Source organism: Panthera tigris, chromosome B1, assembly GCF_018350195.1.
Source record: "Panthera tigris isolate Pti1 chromosome B1, P.tigris_Pti1_mat1.1, whole genome shotgun sequence".
In the NCBI taxonomy this organism is placed as follows: Eukaryota; Metazoa; Chordata; class Mammalia; order Carnivora; family Felidae; genus Panthera; species Panthera tigris.
The window spans coordinates 159,205,776-159,230,043 of NC_056663.1; the positions used below are offsets into that span (position 1 = coordinate 159,205,776).

At 42.0% G+C, this 24,268-nt stretch overlaps 1 protein-coding gene across 14 annotated transcripts in view; it reads right to left on the minus strand.

The window, feature by feature from the left end:
- Window positions 1-24,268, minus strand: part of CRACD (capping protein inhibiting regulator of actin dynamics) — a 139,610-nt gene that overhangs the window by 26,864 nt on the left and 88,478 nt on the right. For 11 of the 14 annotated variants that reach the window (XR_006217003.1, XM_042984484.1, XM_042984482.1 and 8 more), the window contains 2 exons: window positions 8,362-8,497; window positions 612-776 (listed from right to left, as the gene is read on the minus strand). Coding sequence is in view for 13 of the 14 variants with exons in the window: in XM_042984484.1 (XP_042840418.1) it covers window positions 612-776; window positions 8,362-8,497 (301 nt within the window). In the remaining variant the exon portion in view is untranslated. Of the gene's footprint in view, window positions 1-611; window positions 777-8,361; window positions 8,498-14,482; window positions 14,560-15,987; window positions 16,066-24,268 lie in introns of those variants that run through there. The other 3 variants (XM_042984487.1, XM_042984490.1, XM_042984491.1) reach the window with 3 other exon arrangements.

Consider the following 24,268-nt stretch of genomic DNA (forward strand, 5'->3'; position numbering starts at 1 on the left):
TCTTTCCTCATTAAGTAGACTTCAATGGCCAGTTTGATATGTCCTGTCTTGTTAAGAACCTATTTCTTTCTTGTTTTCCTTTAAATTAGTCCAATTTGACAAGTAATTATTCAGTGCTACTAAGTAAACACTAGCTATGTCCTAGGGAGACAGAGATGTGTAAGATCCAGTTTGTCCTCAAGGAACTCAACATTTAGAGATGGAGAGAAAACAATTATGTGGAAAGACACAGATGAGTATGAATGTGTGAGAGGCACTAAGGACACACAGCAAAGACACACAGGAGATAGCACAGCCTGGGGGTAAGGCCGGGTAAGGCTTCCCAGAAGAGGTGGGCCAACCTGAGTCTTGAAGAACAAGTGGAAGACACTGTGAAGAGTGCATGCAAAGGGCATGTCTCCTCTTCCTCTCCCTCCTCCACGTGGCCCTCACTGCAGATCATGGCACCTGACCAGGAAGTGCCCTCCAGCCCTGGGCGACGCATCAGGAAAGCTTCTCTTGCATACTCCTTCCTTCCACTGCAGACCCAAGAGTTATTGGATGCCCCTGTTCACTGACTGACGTCCTCCCCACACGTATTAGCAAGAAGTCATTCCCAGGAGGAGCCTTACTTTGTTCTCCGTGTCTGACAGGATGATGTCCTCCTGAGTCACAATTTCCATGGGACTGGTCAGGAATAGATCCTCTTCTAAGCTAACCTCGCCACTGTCCGCCTTCTTCATGGGAATGGCATTGGGTGGTGGCTGCCCAAACTTGATGTTTTTGCTCAACTGTCGCTGGAGAAAAACAAAAGAAAGACGTTCTGAAGCAGTGAAGCAGTTCACAATAACCGCAACCAGAGGCCCCAGCATATCTAGTAGGCATTGAGGCATATTCTGTGCACAACGTTTCTAGACTAAATACCATGCCAGTAAGCCATGATGCAGTCCTGTAATAAGTGAATTTGTTTTCCAGTTTCTTTTCTTTTCCTTTCCCACCTTCAAGCCATGAGCTTTTTCATCCAGCCACCTCTTTCTTGGAGATATCAACATTATCCAGGGGGTAGAGAGGCCATATTTCTGAACCAAAAGTTGGGATATATGTTATGACAAAAATTTTTTGATTAACCTATAAATTTCTTTTAAAAAGTCTCTTAAGAGTATAAAAATTGTATAGAATATAGTTACGTGAAATGCAGGAACCAGTGGGGAAAATCAAGACTCTTGTGGTCACTGTAATGAGGGAACCCTCCAGCCTCTCTTGGACACATTCCTGTTGAATATTTATGCTTCATCCACCTTCCTCATCAGGCCTTCACTTGAACATCATGTTCTGGTCACAGTGGGCACCAGGGTGAAGAAGGCCCCAATGCTGGCAAGTCTTTCCATGATCAATGCCAAAGTCATGGGAGTCACAGGAACAGTCTGTCCTGCCACTAGGACTTCTTTTTGCCTTGCTGCAGCTATGCTCTGTGAACTACAGGGCAGAAAGTGCCCAGTGGGGAAAGAACAGAGAAGTAGCCAGAAGGAAAAGGGCCAAGGAAGGATTTGTTACTGGTGGCAGGTAGCTAGAAGTGTGTGTGTGTGTGTGTGTGTGTGTGTGTGTGTGTGTGTGTGTGTGTGTTTGGGGCAGGGGGTGGGGGTGGGGAACAGGTGATAGAAATGAGGACGACAAATAGTATTTAGAATTAAAGAAAAGCCAGATTAGAAAAGAAATATATTCCCTGAAGAAAAAAATATATAAATATAATAGTTTAAGAAAGGGCAAAATATTTAATGGGCTGCAGCAGAAAACAATGAATGACATTCCAGAAGAAGAAAGGGCATGCCGTGGCCACCTGAGAGACTACTAGATTTAATATACTATAGAAACTCTTGCCTTGATCTATAGCAGGTTTCTGAACCTCAGCGTTACTGACATTGTAGGCCAGATGATTTTTTTTTGTGTGGGGAGCTCATCCTGTGCACTGTAAAATGTTTAGCAGCACCTTGGCCTCTGGGACACCAGATGCCAGTAGCAATCCCTTCCCTGTCAAGACATCCAAAAATGTATCCTGAAGTTGCCAATGTCCCCTGGGGGTGGGTAAAATTGCCTCTGGATGAGAGCTACTGCTCTACATCTTAGGTACTTGGGCTTCATAGTCCTGTCATGCCTCAAAAAGGAAGGAAGGAAGGAAGGAAGGAAGGAAGGAAGGAAGGAAGGAAGGAAGGAAGGAAGGAAGGAAAGAGAAAGAAAGAAAGAAAGAAAGAAAGAAAGAAAGAAAGAAAGAAAGAAAGAAAGAAAGGAAAAAATGCATTATTTGATATTTATCTTTAATTTGGCTAATATTTAATCCCATAGAGCTGCCAAGAGCAATAGCAATCACATAGTCCAGACCCCTCATTTTACAAAAAATGTCAGAGATCCAGTGGGGAGAGGTGACTGGCCCAAGCTTATGGAAAGAATGAGTGGCCCCAAAGGGATTTGAATCCAGGTCTTCTAAAACCATATTCAGTGTTATTTGCATTGCACTCCACAGGTTCTCACAAATTTGACATCAACACTTCTTTCTTATAGGGGCAGAAATAAAGAGATGATGCAGCATTCTTAATACCTTGCTGAAGTTCCCTGGCAGGGGAATCCCATGAGGGAAATGCCTGTTTCCCCTCTGAACTCAAGGGTACCAAATCCACCCACTCGTGCCCAGCTCCCCCTCAGCCTTGCATGGTGGACGGTGAGGTTGCAGAGACATGGAAGAGGTGAGCCCCAGACTCCCCTCCCCACACCCCCAGGGCACCCCGGCATGCCAAGTCAGGAGCACAGAAAGACAGAGGACTTGTATTTGATCTGCCGGTATTTCAGCCTGAGCCTGGATCCCCGGGCACCACAGAGAAGGAGCACACACCAAAAGCCCAAGTTCAGCCACTGAAGAACAGCTGAGCAGCCTAATAGGGTTTTGGGGAGGAGAAGGCTAAAAAAGGGTGTCTTCTCAAAACAAGTTTAGCAGGAAGCAGCAGTTAGTATCTACTCTCTAAGCAGATCAATAAGCAGGCACGGTTAGAGCAGCCGATGGAGTTAGACAAGAGGACACGGAGTAACAAAGTCACAGGCCCAGCTTACTCTGCTCATCTGTGGGTGAGGGATAGGGACCTGGTGATATGGTTCCTGCGTCCTAGTGAAAGCTTCAGCAGGAGTTCCCTCTGGGATTCCCAGCCCAGCCTTTGGTTTACCAGTTATCCCTTCTCTAGGAGTGCTGGCCAGGAGCTAGAAAGTGTTCTTTTAGTGTTCTTTTAGTGCTGGCCAGGAGCTAGAAAGTGTTCCCCTTAGACTGAGACTTCCTGTTGTCAGGGTCTGCCATCTCTCAATGCTCCTGAACGACTAAGATGAGGGTATTTCTTCTGGTTATAATAGAAAGAACAATTGTTTAATGAGCTCCCAAGGAGAACCTGGCGTAACAGTCTAATCCCAGTTAGTTAGGATTTTTTTGCCACCATCACCAAAAAAGAATATGCTGATATTTTTCTTCAAAAGGGCACTTTAAAAAATACTGATGTTGGTCCACCCTGACGCTTATGAGACAAACAACCATATGACGAAATGTAACTGCAGTCTTGATGGAAATAAATTCCAAAGATGGGATGGCTATTGTGGTAACCAGTGAAAAAGCAAACAGGAAATGGAAAAATGAAATAGATGGAAAGAGAACAGGAGAAATAGGGTACAGAGGACAAAGCTGGGAAATGGAGGGAATGATGTTGAGAAATGAAGTAGAGAATGAAATACAAGAGGCAAGAGGAAGGTGCAGGCACAGAGGAATCGCATCAGGAGAGGGGTGTGGGCCTGGCTGCAGACACAAGAGCTGAGAGTGGCGAGGAAGGGAGGGAAGAAAAGAGGGAGGGAGGCAATGAGAATGTGTGTGTGTATGAAAGGGATGATTTATGTCACAGATATGTTCATCCTGGCAAAAGAAACACAATGCTGTTGCCTTTGAGAATAACAATGTGCATTTCTGTGAAGCCGCTGATTTAAAATCCTTCTAGAAAAAATAAATTCAGACTGTAGCTGGGAGCTTAGGGGGATGGAGAAGGGGAGGACCCAAGTCATCAAAGAAATACTGGCTACATTTAGGGACGGGGCTGTAGCCTCTCTGTCCAGACAAAGGACTGTTTCACAGACACCCCTGTAGCTGTCAGGGATGAGACCATAGGACAAGACCAGGGTAGGACTTCGGGTCCAAGGCCATGGAGATCGATCCTCAGGTTCTCAAGGCCAAGACTCCTGCACCTGCGTGTTTCCCTTCCCTGCAGTTCCTGCTCCAAATGCTTCCTTCAGGGGACTCAAAGGAGACAGGTGTCGAGACACTGTGTGATTTATTGACAATTAAAAGGTGACTGCTAAAACCTATTTGGCAATCTCAAGTGTCATGTGACTGGACTATAAGGATCACTGTGACTTTTTTGTGACTTTAACTCTGCCCACTATTCAGACATTGTCATGAGAGGAACTTTGATAGAAGCAGTCACTGAAAACCAGACTGTGCAGATGGAGGTTGCCCTTATAAACTACTACCACTCCCTCCACCTTTTTCTAACACCCACGGGCTCTTTATATACACTACAATTACAACCAGAGAGAAGAGAACACTGTGCCTATCCTAACATCCATGCTGCTTGTGGCTGTGAATGGGGTTACTGTTAGGACTGGAATGTGAGCTGAAAGGGACTATATTTTATTCATTCAAATTGAGCCATTTTGTTGTAATATGGAATGCCAAAGAATGATGTTATAGGAATGCACATCCATATTTATGAGGCTTTTTCCTATGGTGTGGAAATTCCAAGCACATCATATTCTGCAGCTCTCACACTGCCAGTATTTAGATTCCCCCAGATTTTTCACAGCTATCCTCAGACCGTGTCTGTGAGAACAAAGCAGAGGAAGAATTAAGTTGCTGTCTCCTTGAGTGAACTACAGATACACCCATAGTTAAAATGAATTTTTAAAAAGAGGCAAAAGACATCTGCTCTACGCAGAAGTGGCTAGACCGGGTATTTATTCTTTGTGTCCTTGACAGCTGCATAAGGTGTCAAAATCCTCAAACATATGACACTTGGGCATTTTTTAAGTGAAATCCAGCTTAGCAGGAGACAGCAGCTACTTAAAATGGAGGCTTTCCCTCCTGAGCTAAATAAATGGTCTGTGGATTAACAGAGTTATTGGCATTTTCTGACAAAGGTGTGGTATAATTCTAAAAATCACCTGCAGGCTTAGACTAGGATGTTCCTGCCCAAGTTTTATCATCGGTTGTTACACTTCACAGCCTGGTCTGATCTGAAATAAACAGGCACCTCCCTGATCCATGCTCTGGGCAGCTGTAAAGAACATCAAGGTCATTGCAGTCCAAATGCAACGAAGTGTGAAGCTTACCAAACCACTCCATGCTATAGCAGGTAAGCAGTGATTTCGCATAGATGGCAGATTTTAAGAACTGGAGGAGCCAGATCATCCAGCATAGTCATCCCCTTATTTTTCAGATGGGGAAAATGAGAGTCAGAGAGGTTAAATGACTTCACTGCAGGCCACACAGCCAGGTGGTGGTGGAGGCTTGGCACAGGCTTTTTTTTTTTCACCCACTAGCCATGAGACAACTGACATTTATGTGTAGGATCTTCAAAAAGGGCACCATTGTTGTTTTTGTCCCTATAACTGTCCTGTATATTAGAATTTGTTCTCCCTAGAAACATGTACTATTTTTATACTAAAAAAAAAAAAAGTAATTTTTCTATTAAAGGTTCAATCATTTGTCACAGAAATTTTGGCAGGTGATAGATTCATTCAGAATAGATTTATTCAGAAAAGTGCAGGCTGATTTATGCTGCATTCAGTCCTGCTGTACTCAACAGAGAGATACAAACTGCCAAGAGCAACACCGGAGCAACAGCAGCCTAGCTGGGATGACCACATGTGGACACTAGAGGGCAACCTTTCCAAACACAGTCAGTGTAGGCACGGTTGTTTCCAAGGGCCAGGAAGTTTCCTAGGCCAGAGAAAAATGTTTTTTGTTTTTTGTTTTTCTAAATGGCATTCCAAGAGAAATATCATTTTAAAAGAATGTCTTAATAATGGTGGCTAATCAGCTTGCCAGGACATCTACTGTCAAATAGGTGTTATCCATAACTTTTTTCTCTGTTTTTCATAAACATACATACATACACAAAGACAATTTCAGACATAAAAAACATACATGCCTCTGACATAACTAAACACCCTCATTCCATGCTGGAGTCTAAGAGGAGGAGGTCTTTTATGCTGCTGACTAAGCATCAATACCAGCATAACGTTGTCATGGAAAAATGCAAAGCATTCATGCAAGTTAATAAAGTCAACTACTATTTCTATGACTTACCAGGAACATACTGCTTAGTCGACTGAAAAATAAAGCACAGTCTTTTGGGGGTGATACAATTAAATCTTATGTTACTCCAAAAATCACATTTTCTATGATAATGGCCCCCCATTTCCCTCCTCAAAGAGCAAAGCGTCTTTTAAAAAAATATGTAACAATTGAGCTGTAGGGCAAACTGTGAATCTATACAGCAGAAGCAAAATTAGGCAGACCTCATAGGAGCAGATATCGTCCAAAGGAGATCACTCCGATTAGTTATTCTGCTTTACTCACAGTTTTCTTCCTGTTGTTAAAAGAACTGTTGCTTCAGGGAAGTTGGTTGTTTTACATTTTAATTGTGAGATCCAATTATTTAAACTTGTGCCTTACAGTGTTAATAGTAATAAGAGGCACTCACACATTTTTTTATTGAGTTTCAGTAGTGCAGAATTGCATACATTTTATAACTCCAAATCCATTCCTGGAGTGGCAATGGCATGTGGTGTGATGTTAGAACAGACATCATTTAAGACAACACACTATTATCAAATTTTTAAAGGACTCCTCGCAAGCCCTTATCAAGTACACCTGTTTCATGGACTGAACGCTGTAAGTCACTCCTCTTGGAAAGGGGATATTATGAGCCAGGGGTTCAAAACTTCTTAAGAATAATATTCCAGGAATCAAAAGACTTCAAGAAGGAAAGGTGAGGGGGGTAGCGTCAAGGTTTTCTTTGGCAATTACTATCCCTTTCTCTTCTCTAACCTGTGCGAAGTGACAGCTTCCTTTTTCTTCTCAGGCTATAAAACATGCAGCAGCATAGCCAGCAAGAACTAAAGACGGAACCTGGTTAGGAAATGCTAGAATCTGAAGGAAGCGCCTAGGTTAGCTCTGAGGGCAAGATGATGGCCTTGGGCAGTGGTTGGCAGTAGGTATAAAGATCTAGGCAAGTCTGGGTGTGGTTCTAGGGTGTGGACTATTTCCCCATCTGCCATATGCTATATTCAGCTGAGTGTGTGTGGATATGTAACCAAACACAGGTCACAAAATGCATACCTAATGTTCAGTAGAAACAAAAACATTTCAAGAAAATAGAAAATTTCCTTTGAGTATAATGCTTCATTGTATCGGCAGCTATTCAAGTCAGCTGTTCCTTTTTTTTTTTCTCTTTCATTCATTTATACATTTGTTATTATTGTAGACTTACAGACAGATGGAAACCAGCAAACCCGGAGTCCCCCGTTCATAATCTGGATCGCCTCCAGGCCTTCCCATCTCAAAGAAGTGCTTGCTTAGGCGCATCTGTCGGGGGAGTGAATGCTACCAAGCTATCAGGCAAACCTGCATGGTCAGATCCCGGGTGTCTTTGCTCCCCTTGCTTTTTCTGGATTTCTCATGATCTCACTCACATTTAGTGAATAATTATTTTATTATTTTTTAATTATTAAGGAGTTGCCACCTGAGTCCATTTTGTGTAGAAAAAGTTGCTGGGCTCTGCAGTGTGAACAGGAGGGAGGTTTAAGAGCTTCCTGGCATTCTTCCAAGATACAGTAGCTCAGGGCGAGCCAGATTTACAGATAGAGCAAATAACAGAGTCTCACCATTCACTGTCCAAGGATGGATACCTGCTGTGCGTGCCCTCAGCTCACAGTCAACCCTGTGCTCAGGATTATGGCCAAGATTTAATGGTTGCTTTTCCAACTCTCCCCTCCCTCCATGTCCTACAGCTGATCTTGGGTACCTGTCCTCATGATATGAACTTAAAAGTGAAGGAACAGCTTGAGAGAAAAGGAGAGGGGATGTTATGCAGGTGGGTACAATGGTGACAATATACCTCTCACAGGTGGATGGAAGGTTTCCTGAGAACAGAATCAGGTTTGAGAAAGCAAAAATTCTCACCAGAAGCTCCTCTGGATCTCCCGATCCATTATTCAAGGCCACTCTGGGGATTCTCCCACTTCCCACCATAGCTGGGGCCCCTCCTATGGCTCTGACTTTCCAATCTCAAGCTGTCTTACCTGAAGAGTTTTGACTTTGCCCAGGATGTTGTCCTGTGACATTGCTTGAACTGTCTGCTCACTTTCTGCTCCCCCATCGGGGATAAAAATACTGTCATGGGAAAAGGCCCGGGTTCCCATAGAATAGTTGAAGGACCTGGAATGCAAATCATGTGCTTCGTTTTATTAGGATGATAATATTTCTTTTGGCAATTCAATTTCCTGTTCCTCCTCATTTAGAGGACTCCACCCACAACCTGTCTTATTCAGAAAGCACTTCCAGCATTGTGTCCTGTTCTGCTAAGGGTCAGCCAAGTAGCTTGGGTAGACGAAAGGGTCTCACAGAAATAAGGGAGCATGTGTCCACAATATTTTAGAGCCACTCAGGGAGAGAACTCAAAGACAGATATCTACTTGCAGAGGACCCAGGACATAAGGCACTGCAGGAATTTTAACTGGAGGAGCCTATGTCCCGGTGAGCTGTCACTATCAGTTTTCCCCCAGTAAGTCCTATCAACCAGCACTTTTTAAGTAACGTGCAGATCTAGAAGTTAGAGGCAAGAGATTCCTTTTTTTGGACTACAATCAAACTGTTAGAAAGATACATACATCTAAAACTAAGACTTGACAAAGATTAGAACTGCTCGTAGGGACTACACGTATAGTCTCTAGGGCTAGACTCTTTACGAGAAAGGTGTCTTAGGGCAATTTTGATGACCTTCATGGACTGTGAGCAGCTTATAAGTGGTAGGTATCCAACGATAAATGCTTTTCAGTTAAAGGGTTACACTTTAACAAGTCCAGACTTCCCAGGCAGAATCACACACTCTCTGTAAGGCAAGGCAGGTACATTTCCATGATTCCAGGCCCATGGGCAGACTCCCCCTTTCCCTCCTCAGGAAGGGGTCCCACCTGGAGGTGTTATCAGTGACCAAGTGCCAGCACTGGGGGAAAGGCGCCTCCAGCTGGTGCTCTTAAACTGAATTACAGAAATGGAGCAGGCAGGGTCCTGACCAAATCTAGACTGAACTGGGAAGACTGGGTACCAAATTGTATCTTCTAATTTGCCAGATTACAGGCAGCATGGTAAAAAAGCATATGAGGTTTAGAAACAGAAGACTTGGGTGTAAGCCTCCTGGCTGTGTGATCTTTGTCAAGAATAAGAACAAGAACAAGAACAAGAATAAGAATAAAGAATAAGAATAAAAATAATAGCCAAGATCAACCCTCACCTTAGTGAAAAACTGTGCCAAGAGCTTTGCTTTCATTATTTCAACACCAATCCCTTGTTACAGATGAAACTCAGGGGGTAAATCATCTTATCTAAAGTCGTCCAAACAGAAGTAGTAGAGGAAATGAATTCAGAGCTACTGAGTATAGTCCTTCACCAGCCAGCTAAATGTCTTAAAGCAGTGGAAGGTCTCAGCATCTTCCCTCCCATAAGTGAAATGGGGTGTGGGTGGGCCAGTGGGAGAGGAAGACAGGATGCAAATGACACGTGGGCTGGAATAGGGGAGTATTAGAGATGCTAAACAGCCAGAAGAATCAGTAAGCTTTCAGCCAAATAACACCACATACTGTAAAGCAGGAATCCACTCTATAAAATATGAGGCACTGTTTAGGATATGAATATGGAAAGAATTAAATAGATCATTATTTCCCTGTCTTCAGAGACTCTGTGACCTGTGTTACAAAATGAACATCCAGGTTTACCTAAAGAAGCTACGAAATAAACTTTTCATTTAAAGAATCAAATCTTTTAATATTCTATCTAAATGTCTCTCTCAGATCCCTGGCTATGACTCAGGTGAGAGAAGAGGTAACTGACTTCATTTCTATTTAGTGTATTTGCAGATGGCTTATATTTATATATGCATGCTTTCAGACACTCTTACAAAACATCTATACACAAGTCCATTTTAGAAGCTTCATAAATGTTTACTAATGACCAACAGTTGTGTGGCCAACGTTACCTTGGTGTTAGGCCAAGTCCCATTCCAGTTTCTAAGTCAACCCTGACTGAATCATGAACTTCATCTCCTCGATCCCATTGTTTTTCCAAGTAGGCTGAGCAGTGACACTCTCCTACTTTCTGTGTTGCCCCAAATGTTCCTTGTTGTCAACCATGCTTTAATGTCCACCCATTCCCCACTTTCAGATAATCATACTGAAAAATGGAAAATGAACAGTAACAACAGCAGTAGTAGTAATTACAGAAAGAGAGGTAGTCACAATGGTAATATTGATACTGGCTAAATTTTATCAAGCCCTTCTTGCTATGTCCCTTGCATGTGTGCTAACCTCTTTAGTAGAACATCGAAGTCCTTTTTTTTTTTATTTATTTATTTTGAGAGAGAGAGAGAGAGAATGAGCATGAGTGGGGGAGGGGGAGAGAGAGAGAGAGAGAAACAGAGAGAGAGAGAGAGAGAGAGAGAGAATTCCAAGCAGGCTCTGCACTGTTAGCACAGAGCCTGACGCGGGGCTCAAACTCACGAACCATGAGATCATGACCTGAGCCAAAATCAAGAGTCAGGCACTTAACCTACTGAGCCACCCAGGCACCCCTAAGTCCTTTTATTATGTAATATTTAAGCCTTATGTGGTGGGCACTATTATTAAGCCTATTTACAGATGAGGAAACTAAGGCTTGAAGATAGGGGGTGATTTGCTATAAATTAAGTGACTATGTATATCTGGATCTGTTTCTGGCCTGGTTTCCCTTGGTCTACTTATCTATTTTTATAGCAATAATCCCACACTGTCTTAATTACTATAGCCTTTTAATGAGTCTTGGAATCTAGTAGTTTAAGTTCTCTAGCTTTTTTTTTCCTCAAGATGGCTATTCTTATCTCTGCATTTCTACACAAATTTACACACACACACAGAGTCCAACACACTCCTAGAATTACTTTCATGACGTCATTAGATCTACAGATAAATTTTGGGATAACTAACGTCTTTATAATATTTGATCTTTTAATCCCTGAACATCAGATACCCCTTTGTTTAGATCCCTCTTACTTTCTCTTAATAATGTTTTGTAGTTTTGTGTGTAGAAATCTTATACATATTGATAGATTTATTCCTACATATTTGATGTTTCTGAATTGACTATAAATGGTGTATATAGGTTAACATTTTTATTTTCTAATGGTTTACTGGTATAATATTAAAATATAATTAGTCTTTGTATATTGTTCTTAAAGCTAAATTTATTAATTATAATAATATGACTTGATTCTTTTGGGTTTTCTATGAATACAAGCAGGTTGCCTGTGACAAAAGGCAGTTTTATTTCATTATTACTTTTTAAAGTTTATTTATTTATCTTGAAGGAGTGAGCATGTGAGTGTGACCAGGGTAGAGTCAGAAAACCAGGGAGAGAGAGAATCCCAAACAGGCCCCACACTCAGCACAGAGCCCAACATGGGGCTCCATCCCATGACTATGAGACTATGACCCATGCAGAAACCAAGACTCAGATGCCCAACTGACTGAGCCACCCAGGTGGAAGGATTTTAAATCCATCCTTCTTTTTTTCCTTCCTTCTTTCTTTCCTTCCCTCTCTCCCTAACCCCCCACCTTCCTTCCTCCCTGCCTTTCTTTTTTTTTTGTCACAGTGAATTAGCTAGAACTTCACACAAAGTTGAACAGAAGTTGTGATGGTGGACTTTGACATGTTCTCAAACTAAGCAAAAACGTATTCAATATTTTACCATTAAGTTATGCTGTTACCTATAAAATTTTTGTAAGTTATATTACTGCTTCTTTGAAAAGACAGGCAGTCTATCATCTTTTTTATTTTAAATTTATTTACATTCAAGTTAGTTAATATACAGTATAGTATTGGTTTCAGGAGTAGAACCCAGTGATTCATCACTTACATATAATACCCAGTGCTCATCTCAACAAGTGCCCTCCTTAATTCCCATCACCCATTTAACCCATTCCCCCCACCTACGTCTCCTCTAGAAACCCCAGTTTGTTCTCTGTATTTAAGAGTCTCTTATGGTTTGCTTCCCTCTCTGTTTTTATCTTATTTTTACTTCCCTTCCCCTATGTTTATCTATTGTGTTTTGTTAATTCAACATATGAGTGAAATCATATGCTATTTGTCTTACTCTGCCTGACTTATTTCACTTAGTATAATACACTCTAGTTTCATTCACATTGTTGCAAATGGCAAGATTTCATTCTTTTTGATCGCTGAGTATCATTCCACTGTATATATATACCACATGATCTTTATCCATTCATCAGTCAATGGACATTTGGGCTCTTTCATAATTTGGCAATTGTTGATAATGTTGCTATAGACATTGGGGTGCATGTGCCCTTTGAAATCAGCATTTTTGTATCATTTGTATAAAAGCCTAGTGGTGCAACTGCTGGGTTGTAAGGTAGTTGAAGACAGTAAGGTACTGGCACAAAAACAGACACATGGATCAATGGAACAGAACAGAGAACCCAGAAATGGGCCCACAAATGTATGGCCAACTAATCTTCAACAAAGCAGGAAAGAGTATCCAATGGAAAAAAGTCTCTTTAGCAAATGGTGCTGAGAAAACTGGACAGCGACATGCAGAAGAATGAAGCTGGACCACTTTCTCACACCATACAAAAAATAAATTCAAAATGGATGAAAGACCTAAATGTGAAACAGGAAACCATCAAAATCCTAGAGGAGAAAACAGGCAACAACCTCTTTGGCCTCAGCTGCAGCAGCTTCTTACTAGACAGGTCTCTGGATGCAAGGGAAACAAAAGCAAAAATGAACTATTGGGACCTCATCAAGATAAAAAGCTTCTGCACTGCAAGGCAATGGATGGAATGGGAGAAGATATTTACAAATGACATATCAGATAAAGGGTTAGTATCCAAAATCTATAAAGAACTTATCAAACTCAACACCCCAAAAAACAAATAATTCAGTGAAGAAATGCGCAGAAGACATGAATAGACACTTGTCCAAAGAAGACATCCAGATGGCTAACAGACACACGAAAAGATGTTCAACATCACTCATCATCAGAGAAAGACAAATCAAAGCCACAAAGAGATGCCACTTATCAGAATGGCTAAAACTGACAACTCAGGCAACAACAGATGTTGGCGAGGATGTGGAGAGAGGGAACACTTTTGCCCTGTTGATGGGAATGCAAACTGGTACAGCCACTCTGGAAAACAGTATGGAGGTTCCTCAAAAAATATCATCTTTTATTTATAGCTGATACTAAGGTTTTTCCCTTTGCCTTGGTTGATAGCAGTTTTACTCTGCTGTGGGCAGGTATGGATTTCCTCTACTTTATCCAGCTGGGGATATATAGTAATTTCTTAAACCTGTTGCTTGGTGTCTTTCATCACTTTTGGAAAATTCTAAGCCACTATTCCTTCAAATATTGCTTCTACTCCCTTTTTCCTTTATTTCCCCACCCCCTGATTTCTCTAACGTTAGAATGCTTCCCTATGAGCCATATGGCCTTATGCTATTTTCTGTACCTGTCATTCTTTTTACTCAATATGATTCAGTCTGGATTTTTCTACAAAACTTGCCTTCAGGTCATTAATTCTCTCTCTGTGTCAAATCTGTTAAAATTACCTATTGAGTGCTTAATTTCAGTAGCATTTTTCACATCTAGATTTCCATTTGATTCTTTTTAATGGATTCTAGTTGTCTGGTAAAATTCTCTATCTTGTCAATTATTCAACTGAATATATTAATCACAATTATTTAAGTATCTCTATCTGAATCTTCAATATCTTTATCACCTGTGGGTCTACTTCTATTATTTTGTTTTCCTCATAGTCTGATTCTCAGCTGCCTGGTAATTTTTTGATTGAATTCTATATATCATGAATGAAACATTGTAGAGGCTGGGTTCTCTCTTTCCAGAGAGGTTTCACCCACTCCTTCAGCCATCGGCAGAGGAGCAGACCACCTGAATCCAATCAGGGACTGAGCTGATCATGGCTAGGAAGCAACCTTTGTAAGGCTCAGACTACTTCTGCTTTTCCCCACTTCTAGGGTATAGGCCTCCTGTTGTCCCAACTGACAGCCTGGATTGCTTCCTAAGGTCCCCCTCCTTGCTAGTCCCTAAATCCCAATTTTCATCTTTCCAACACCACAGAATGTCTGCCTTACCTTTCAGCCTCTATTTCTGTTCAGCTTTATCAACAAATTTGTCAAAAGGAAAACTGTTGCCCAGATTTAGATTCATTCTTCTGAGTTTCTCTTCCCTTGAGCATTTCAGCCCCTTAAGTCCTGGCTATCTTGGCAGCCTCAAACTCCAATTATTGTATTCCAGGCTCCAGGAGATTGCCTACAGCTCTGTTGCCTTCTCTTCCTCTTGCCAGTCACCCTCCAGCTTCTTGGTCTCTTGCTCTCTCCCAACAGTCAATGCTCACAGGAGAGAAGCAATATGCAGAAAGTTGGGCTCATCTCAGTGGGCTTCCATTCTCTCCAGGAACTCATTGTTCAAGTCTGGTGCACTAGAAGCAATATGATGTCTTCAAACAGATGTCTTTGTTTTAATATTCTATCTGTATTTCTTGTTGTTCTTGGTGGGAGTTCTGATTTGCTACAAGCTACTTCATCACAGCCAGAAGTAGAAATGATTAAATAACTTTTTGATATTAAATTTCTACATTTGTCAGAACCTACTTATTTATATGGCCTTTACTCTTGAGGGGATTACTTTTCAAAGTGACCAAAAATATTTCTACCTTTTTCTTCTTATATCTGGTTTTTTTCCTATTGTAAAGCTCTGAGAAGAAACAGTGGAGGAGAATGGTACCTGGTTTATTTAGTTACATGGATGAACACTCTCTTCTAAATATTTGTTTACATAATGCAAATCAACATTAAATCCTTGGTAATCTGTATAATTCAAAATCTTTGGTAAACATGGTTACCAGTTCTGGCTCCAAACAACTCTACAATATAGATTATTTCCTTTTGTCTGAAGGGGAAGCTGAGACAAAGAGTAGGTAAAAACCCTGCCCAAAGTTCCAGAATTTGAGGCAGGGCTGGAATTCAAACTGAATACACCACGTGTGGAGATCTCAGCTTGAAACTATGTTCTTATGAACAAAGAGCTTGGTAGAATCATTGTCCTTAACAGCTGGGAAATAGGAATTACATGATTGGGAGGTAGTGGGGCAATTTAATACAAATTGTACCTTAGCAGAGTTCATCTGGACTTCTTTATTCCTGACATTTAAAGATCTTTCACAATTGATTTCGAAGCAGGCCAGTCCTCCCCCTTTCTTTTATTATGAGTGAGCCTAGAGGCAGGGGCCTCAAAGCTGCAACTTTCCTTCAGGCTTTATGTTCTCAAATGGAAAAAAAGGGGCTTCCTGTGTGGGAACCTTCTCTTCAGATGTTGAGAACACAGAGCAGCCTCTTGATCATGAGAAGAGATGTATAAAGACCTCTAAAATCCCCCAGATTTTTAACTTCTAACTGAAGGATTGTCAATACATTAAACAGTCATTTAAATTTAAACAAGATCTGAAGTCAAATGCAAAGCACATGTACTAAAAGCAAACTCTAGTAGGAGAGGAAGAGACACCCCCTTGGGAAATTCATAACAACACTGGTCCCTGAGGAATAGTCTTCATTAGTTCAGGGAAGAATCATAGCCACACCTTAGAAGGGTTGGAAAAATGGTCCCTTTGGACTTGGAGGTCCAGGCAGCAGAAGTTCCTGGGCCCTATGGACAAAAAGCATGGCTGAGATGTCATAACTCTCATTTCTGTATCTGTCCTGGCTTTGTTGCTGTTGTCACTGATGTAATTGTTATTGGTGAAGAGGTTCAGATTTCAAACATCTAATCAGAGGCATCTAGTCAGCCCATAGACATCAGCTTTTGGTCTTTCCCTTCAACTCTTCAACTCCTATGTTACCTTTTCAAAGGCACAGATGATAGAATGACCTGCTCTACTCTTCTGGTTTTAACAACCACTTTAAAAAACTGTCTACGTGTCTCCAATACTACATGCTCTTCTCTCTCTATGTCTCTAGCCACATAGTGGAGCCGGCTACCTGGCTGTCCCACTGTCTACAAACTCAACATCATCAGTGAAACCAAAGTCATCAGTGTTTCCCACAAAACCTACATCTTTCCTATTTCTTTGTTACTGTCATCCCTCAGGCTCCGTGATGTATGATTTTACGAGAGGTCAGGTCCAGGTTGGGGAGAGCTATAGGGCACTGGACATTAATAAATAACATCATCTGTCCTTTCAGTTCAGAATTCCTTCAAAAACAATGTGGAAATCAAGGAGTAGGACTAAAGACCCCAAGCTGCAAGACCCACTCCAAGCCTGCACTCCATTCTGCCTGCCCACGCTCCTCTCCTGCTGTGCTCGGAGGCACAGGTCGCTGCTTGCCACATCTCCAGTGCATCTCTACAAGGAAGCTAGCAGCTGGAGGGGGAGCTGCTAGTCTGGGGCACCGTCCACTGTGACAGATGGCAGTCCTCGTACAGCCAACAGTCCAGGCTCAAAGGGCCTTCTGTGATGACGGAGTCCATGACAACAGGAGCCGAGGTCCCAGAAGGCGAGAGAGAGAGAGACTTGATCAAGACAGAACCGAAACCAGAACTCAGGCTCCTGAGTCACAGCTGACAGAGCTTTCCATTTTAGCTCTCCATGTTTGTAGATATTTGGATTTCTTTGGGAACAAAGACACTATGTGAATAGCTGCCAGCCTGCGTTAAGAATGTAGTGTTAAGAGACTCTCAGTTCACCCACGACTGCAAATCTTATATAAAAGAAGGTGAACCAGTTTTACTGCTTAAATACCAACTCTGTCAACACCAAATGAGATCCCAGCATCCGTGAATTTTTTTTGTATTTACATAATATTGACTGAGATTTTTTTGTTATAGTAAAATATACTTAAAATCTATTATTTTAGCCCGTTTTAAATGTACAGTTCAGTGGCATTAAGTACATTCACAAGAACCCATCTAGAACTTTTCATCATCCCAAACTGAAACTCTATACCCATTCAACAATAACTATCCATCTCCCCCCTTCCCCTAGCCCCTGATAACCATTATCCTCCTTTCTATGTCTACGAATTTGACTATTCCAGGTACCTCCTATAAGTGGAATCATACAACATTTGTCCTTTTGTGTCTGGCTTATTTCACTTAGCATAATATCTTCAAGGTTTATCCATGTAGCATGTGTCAGAATTTCATTTTTTTTTTTTTTAGAATTTCATCATTGTTGAAGGCTGAATAATATTCTACTACATCTAGAATATATCACATTTTGTTTACCCATTCATCTGTGGATAAACATTTTGTTTCAACTTTTTGGCCAATGTGACTTAATGCTGCTATGATCAGTGGTATTAATCAAGATTTTTTAAAAAAATTTATTTATTTTGAGAGAGACAGCAATAGTGTGAGTGGGGGAGGGGCAGAGAGAGAGAGGGAGAGAGAGGATCCCAAGCAGGCTCCTCACTGTCAGCGCAGAGCTCAACATGGAGCTCAGACTCACCAAATTGTGAGATCATGATCTGAGCCAAAATCAAGAGTTGGACACTCAATCAACTGAGCTACCAAGGCACCCCTTAAAATTTTAAAAAATGTATGAATACCGTATCATGACTCATAACTATGTGTAGACATGGCTGAAAGATAAGTAGGTATGCCCTATGTCCTCATTTCACACTGAAGATGTGACATTTACATCACTTTCATATCCCCTACCCAAATGAAAGTCACTCTCTATAAAGATTAGTATAGACTTTACAGGACAAAAAAAGGGGAAAAAAAGGAGGAAGAGAAGAGGGAGGAAGAAGGGAGAACTTCTTGATATTTGACTAAAATCATGGGAAATCTGGAGGTGAAATGCTTGAAAAGCTAATAGTGGTATCTGAGTCACAGAGCAACAGTCCCTAGGGTTCAGCCCAGGAGGTTGAAACACCATGAACAGGACTATTGACTGAAGACCAGAGGATTCTAATAGGTTGAGTCAATTCTACAAGAAGGTGTGATTATTAGCACTGAGACAAACTTGGAGTGGCTTAGGGGGTCTTGTTCTATCTACATCTTATTATATTTAAAGACCTTTGATCTAAGTCATTATGGATTTGGAAGGAGAGGAAGAAAGACACTGCTGTTCCTCCCCAACTCCACCTCTTTCTCTTTCATTTACCCAGAGTCAGCTGTACTGACTGTCATAATTCTACCTAGAAGCTCTAAAGGGCATTGAAGATGAAATAATATAGTACTCTTGGGTGCACTTGGCAGCACACTGACCAAAATGTAGGGCTGTTTTGAAGGGCCCATTTCTGTGCTTGAAGTTGTAAAAGATTTCAGAAAACTCAGCTGAGGTCTGAATGCGTTATAACCCCACTCTGCTGTAATACACAGAATTGGGTTATTATGCTAGTAACCATACCAAAAACAATATAAAGTTCACACACTTAACCTCTGCCCAGGAGAAGCTTTATTTTTATTATTTTTAATTTTAAAACCACTTGAGATTCTAAAATCACTGCAAATGTGGTATGAAGAACTTTTGTTTTCCTGGACCTCTGGAGGCAAGTGTCTGGCACGGTGCTCTCATCCCCAACCCAGGTGGACAATGGAGGCTCAAAGGCTTTGTTCTTGGACATGTAAAAAGACGTGTTAGGGAGACCTCAGAAGCAAGTGGAAGAACCTCTAAGGGCAGTTTAAGGGCCAATGAGTGTCTAATTGTCACTGTTACCCTGGTTTGACCTCCAGCCTGTTGTAATATGATTGACATCTATAAATGGTCTCCAACTGAAGTCCTCTGCAATTCACTTCCTCCCAAACCCTGCACTAACTTTAAAGTAGTTAACTTGCCAGCTCAGAAACTTCCAGTGGTTCTCTTTTGCTAAAATCTTATGAGATGAAGCTGCTACGTTACTGGCCCACAAAGCTCTGCATGACAGGGCTCCAAACTTCTCTGGCTCTATGATGGAGGGCATGTAGTGGAGGGAGTTTGTGCTCAGACTCCATGTGTGAGTCTGCCTACCACTGAAACCCGGTTCTACCCCTTACCAGCTGTGTGGCCTTCGGCAAGTCACTAAATCTCTACGTGTCTCAGTTTCCCTATCTGTAAATGGGGATGATAACAGGACCACCCTCACGAAGCTACTGTTAGGATTAAATGAGTTATAGTATGTAAAGCACTGAGAACAGTGTAAGCATTTACATTAGTGTTACCCATTACTATCAAATGTTACCCTACTTCCAGCATCCTGTAAGACAAACCACTCGGTTCCCCAAATACCCTCTCTGGGTTCTATCATTGCATAGGCTCTTCCTCTCCATGGACTGCCCAATGCCAATCTCTTGGTTCAGGCCCTACTCATCCTTCAAGGTCCAGCTCAAATCTTATCAACGCCCCCCACCCCCCAATACACACAGCCTCTCCTGCTTCCTGGAAGAAAGGCCTGTGCACACATCTCTTACTGTTTTATGTTATGGTTCCTATAATCATGCCTTAAATAAGAGAGAAAATAAAAGTGCTGTGCATATTATAAAGTGCTACACAAATATGATTCCAGCACTAATGGCATCATTTTATCTCCACTACAGTACTTGGAGCTGCATGAGGGCAGGGATCACATCTGTTACCTTTGTTTCTCCCACAGTGCTTAATACAATATAATATGTGAGTAAAGTTTTTCAATGGAAGAGTGAATGACTAATACTGTAGAATAGTTAATCAGATGGGTTTTCCATGGAAAGGTCACCGAGGGAATGGAGAGCCTGAGGCAAATGTGTTGATGGGGGGGTGGGGGAGGGGAGGATATATTTTCAGACCATGCGCATTTTTCAGGTATGGCAGGCCTGTGCCGGAGGCCATTGTGGGAGACTCTAAGAAGCCAGCTGGTGGGCAAGTCAGGAGGATGTTCAGCATCTTTAAAGGTTTCTTCTGGGGACTTCTTTTTAATTCAAACCAGGGAAGTGTTCCAGGCTTTACTTCCTACCTTCTGTGTCACACCCTCCCTCCACCCCTCACCTAGTTTTCCTGGTTTCATTCTGTGTCTTGACACAGAAATTAATCTTGTCATGCTCAACCAAAAGAAAATTTACTTAGAAGAACAATGGGGGATCAAAGAACAAAGGAAACTGGGACCAAAGCTTGGAAAAAGACAGGAGTTAGAACTGTAGCGGTTTGGGCATCAGGAACCACAGCGGCTGCCATGCCACAGGAAGAGCTTGGTTACGGGCTGCCACCATAGTTGTGTCTCTTCCATCCTTGAGCACCTGCCAAGTCCAAGCCCAGGAGAGAAAGTCCAACTGGCTGTGGGGGGGTGGGGGGGTCACATGCTCATGCCAGGCTGCAGTTGGGGGAAAGTGGAGGATCTGGCCCTTTTGGCTTCTGTCATAGAGGCAGATACTGTGTCCTATTAGAGGTATACACAGAGAGGCAAACTTGATAACTTGGGGAAAAAAATAGGCAAAAACTGTTGGGAAGGGAAACTAGATGCTGACAGTTAAGTACCAAAAACAACCACCACACCGTATTTCTCATTCTGTATCTTGATTCTCCTTTCCAACCTAGCCCACCTGGATGGATAACTTTTCTGAAAAGCACTATGGTGTTTTGATTCTGCTTCTCTTGCAAGAGGCTGACTTTTCTTTCTTGGTGGCGTGTGCTGTGCCTGAGAGCCAAGGATGCCATTCCCCATGCTACTGGGATGCCCAAGCCCAGGTCCAGGGCCCTGTGCCCATGCTTATTGGCAGAAGCAGTAGAGATCAGACACAGGGTACATGACGGGACTGTGGCCTGGAACTCGGGGCACCAGAAGCAGAGTCACAGTAGAAAGAGAAGGTGAGAAGGAAAGCAAAACAAAGTTAGCCCTGTAGTCATGCCATTCCATCCCTCACCCATATGCACTTAGTGCTGAGGATCCTGAACAGGAGTCAGGAAGGGTCACCTCCATTTTAAGTTCTGTTGACTGGAACTACTGTCTGTAGCAGGGTCTGGTGTGGAAGGAACAAAAAAAAGTGAGGGAGAGTATCATGGAGGAGGCATTTCTGGGAAAGCTCTTCTCATTCACAAAACATGACAGAAGACAGGGAAGATCCCCTTTCTGTCTCCTGCCTTTGTTGCCTGCATATAACAGGTGACACCTGACAGCCATTTGGGGGCTATGAAGGGACAAACCTGGGGACAAGAGACTACTCCCTGAGGAAGAGCAAAAAAAGAATCAGACCAGTTCTTGATGCCTTTGCTGAGTTACTTCATTAATGGACTTTGAAACTTGACAAGTCCTCCAGACTTTCAGGTACATCAGGTACTATATTTCATTACTGTTGAAGATACTAGTTGTGTTAGAAATAATCCTAACCTGATACAGCCTTCTAGCCACTACTCTACACACCAGGCACATTCTAAGATGCCACTGACATCATCTAACCTTGGAGTATGAGCCCACAGAGGGAAATTCTCCCCACACACAAAAGGAGAGGGCTTTCTGCAGCTGTACAGTTAACACATGTCTTGGGCCAGCCCTCCTATTCCTATCCTTTGTCTTTTTTGGACAAGCATCATGTAATTTGGGACCACAGATATTGGGTAATTACCATAGCAATGATTAGAGATTCACTTCAGGAATAAGGAAATATAATTATAGTCTCATTGCAGCTTGTTTCCATGACAACAGGGGCATTTGCAATTGATCAGCAGTTTTCTTCTAAACAGATCCGTGAGTCTCATTCAAATGAAATGCTAAAGAGCAATTAAGTATCCTCATCGAACAAACTAGAGTTGCTGGAAGAGACTGGAGTCAATATATTTTGTGTGGCATCATGGAAGCTCATCCCAGACTTCGGTATTCTATGAAAATATATGGTACCCAATAGGCTATGGAGCCTAATTATTACAACAGAAACAGGACAGTTCAAAAAAATTCAAGGAAGAGGAGGGAATTTTGGGATCTTAAATGCATGCACTCTTAGAACTAGAAATCAAAGATCACTTACTCCAGTCCCTAAGCTTAGTCCTGTGTCTCCATCACATAGGATGAGCAATTGTCTAACCTGCCGGGAGAATTCTGCAAGGACTCCACGAGTTTGCATGCTGTCTGTTCCACTCCTCAGTTGCTCCACCTGGACAAAGATCTTTTTATAAACCTCTCTACTCATCATCTGAATCAACTGAGTTTTGGTCTATGCTCTGGAAATAGAAAACTAGTATCCACATCCTCTTTATATCAGTAATAACATTACCCTGCATTTGTAAAGTGCTATTTTATAGCAGGTAGTGTAATGTCACATGCATTTTTTTGGTCCTCATAATAAGTGGGGAAAGAGCGTGGAGAGAGCATATCCATTTAACAGATGAAGGGCCTGGCTTGGGTCAGATCACACAGCTCACGAGTGAAAGCAACTGCATGCACAAGAGACTCTGGCTCCTGATCTGTTGCTCTCCCACACAGTGTATCATCAACCTTCATCCCCTCTAAACTTACTCAGTCCAGCTCCATTAGTTTTCCTGCTTAGTCCCTAAATTTCATTGAGTGGTTTTGTACATCTTTTCTAGTCCCAATTCAATCAGCACATCGCAGGTTCCTATGGGTAGAGGATAAATGATCAAGTAGTCTAAGTCTTTTCTGACTTGACCTTCTGAAAAGCAGGAAGGCCAAGTGATCCAAGGTACAACATGGGTAATCAGGGAGCCTGAACTCTACTGTCATTTCACTGGTGACATGTCTCACTATGCTGTCACCATGTACAGTGATACTCTGTACCATGGTGGGAAACTGAAGGATGAATCAGCTAAACGTTGACTTGTACAGTGGGAAGAGTCGGTATGGCAAAAAAGACCAGTATTTGTACATTTAGTAAATGAATAATTTCAATGCCTGCTATGGCCCAGGCACAATTCTAAAGCCTGGAAATACAATGGGTACCCTACAGGCCTACCTTTGTGGGAAGGTAAAGGAAACTGAGAACAATGGCAGGGAGGCCTGATCTAGGCTAAGGGGATCAGAGTAAGCTTATTCCCTGAGGAAGGCACATTTGTGCAGAAAAGTGAAGGATAAAGAGGAATTAGCGTGCTTCTAAGAGTGCGTGCTTACACCCTCAAGCAAGTGGAGATAGGGTGGGGTTGTTCAAGAGGAAAGGATTACCACATGCAAAATCAGCTGACTGGAATTCTAATCACATCTCTAACATGAACAGCACTGTACTGTGATCTCTTTAAGCCTCAGTGTCCCCATTTCTAAAGTGAAGGTATTGGATCAGGACTAAAAAATTACCTTAGATTTTAACACCGGTGTGTGTGTGTGTGTGTGTGTGTGTGTGTGTGTGTGTGTGTGTGTGTGTCTACTGAATAAGGGTATCATATAAGTAGAGAGTAGGATTGATATCTCCTTTTGTGTGTATGTGTGAGCAGGGCTGCATGGGGTCAACCATAGACAATTTTTTCTTCTCTTTATAGTCCAGAGGTCTTTTTTAAAAAAACATCTATCATCCCATGAATTCATACCAACAGATTCCAGCAGCTCAGGCTCCTCTCCACTGGCTCTAACAAAGTGTGCTTCTCTGGGTGGAGCAGGCTGGCACCTGAATCCAAGTATCTTTCTCTTTCACTTCCTTTTTCTGATCATTTTCCCCTCACATGTTTCTAGGAGCTATCTTGGTTCTTAGGGTGCTTAATATGCTCAACATACATACATGAATTCTCCTGGCAAGAATCTTGTCCAACAGGACCTACAGCATTCTGGGTAATATTATAGACCCTTCCAGTTTTGTCATAGTAACATCTGTGGGGCATTTCCTTTTGATAGTGCCCAAATCCCTTGATGTCTATAATAACACTTTTCTTATAGATTCACATGTATGTGGCCAAATAACAACTCTATGTTTCCTAAAAGGCACAGGCAACTATTTTTAAACAGGCAGTCTCAGACATAACCTGTATTTTT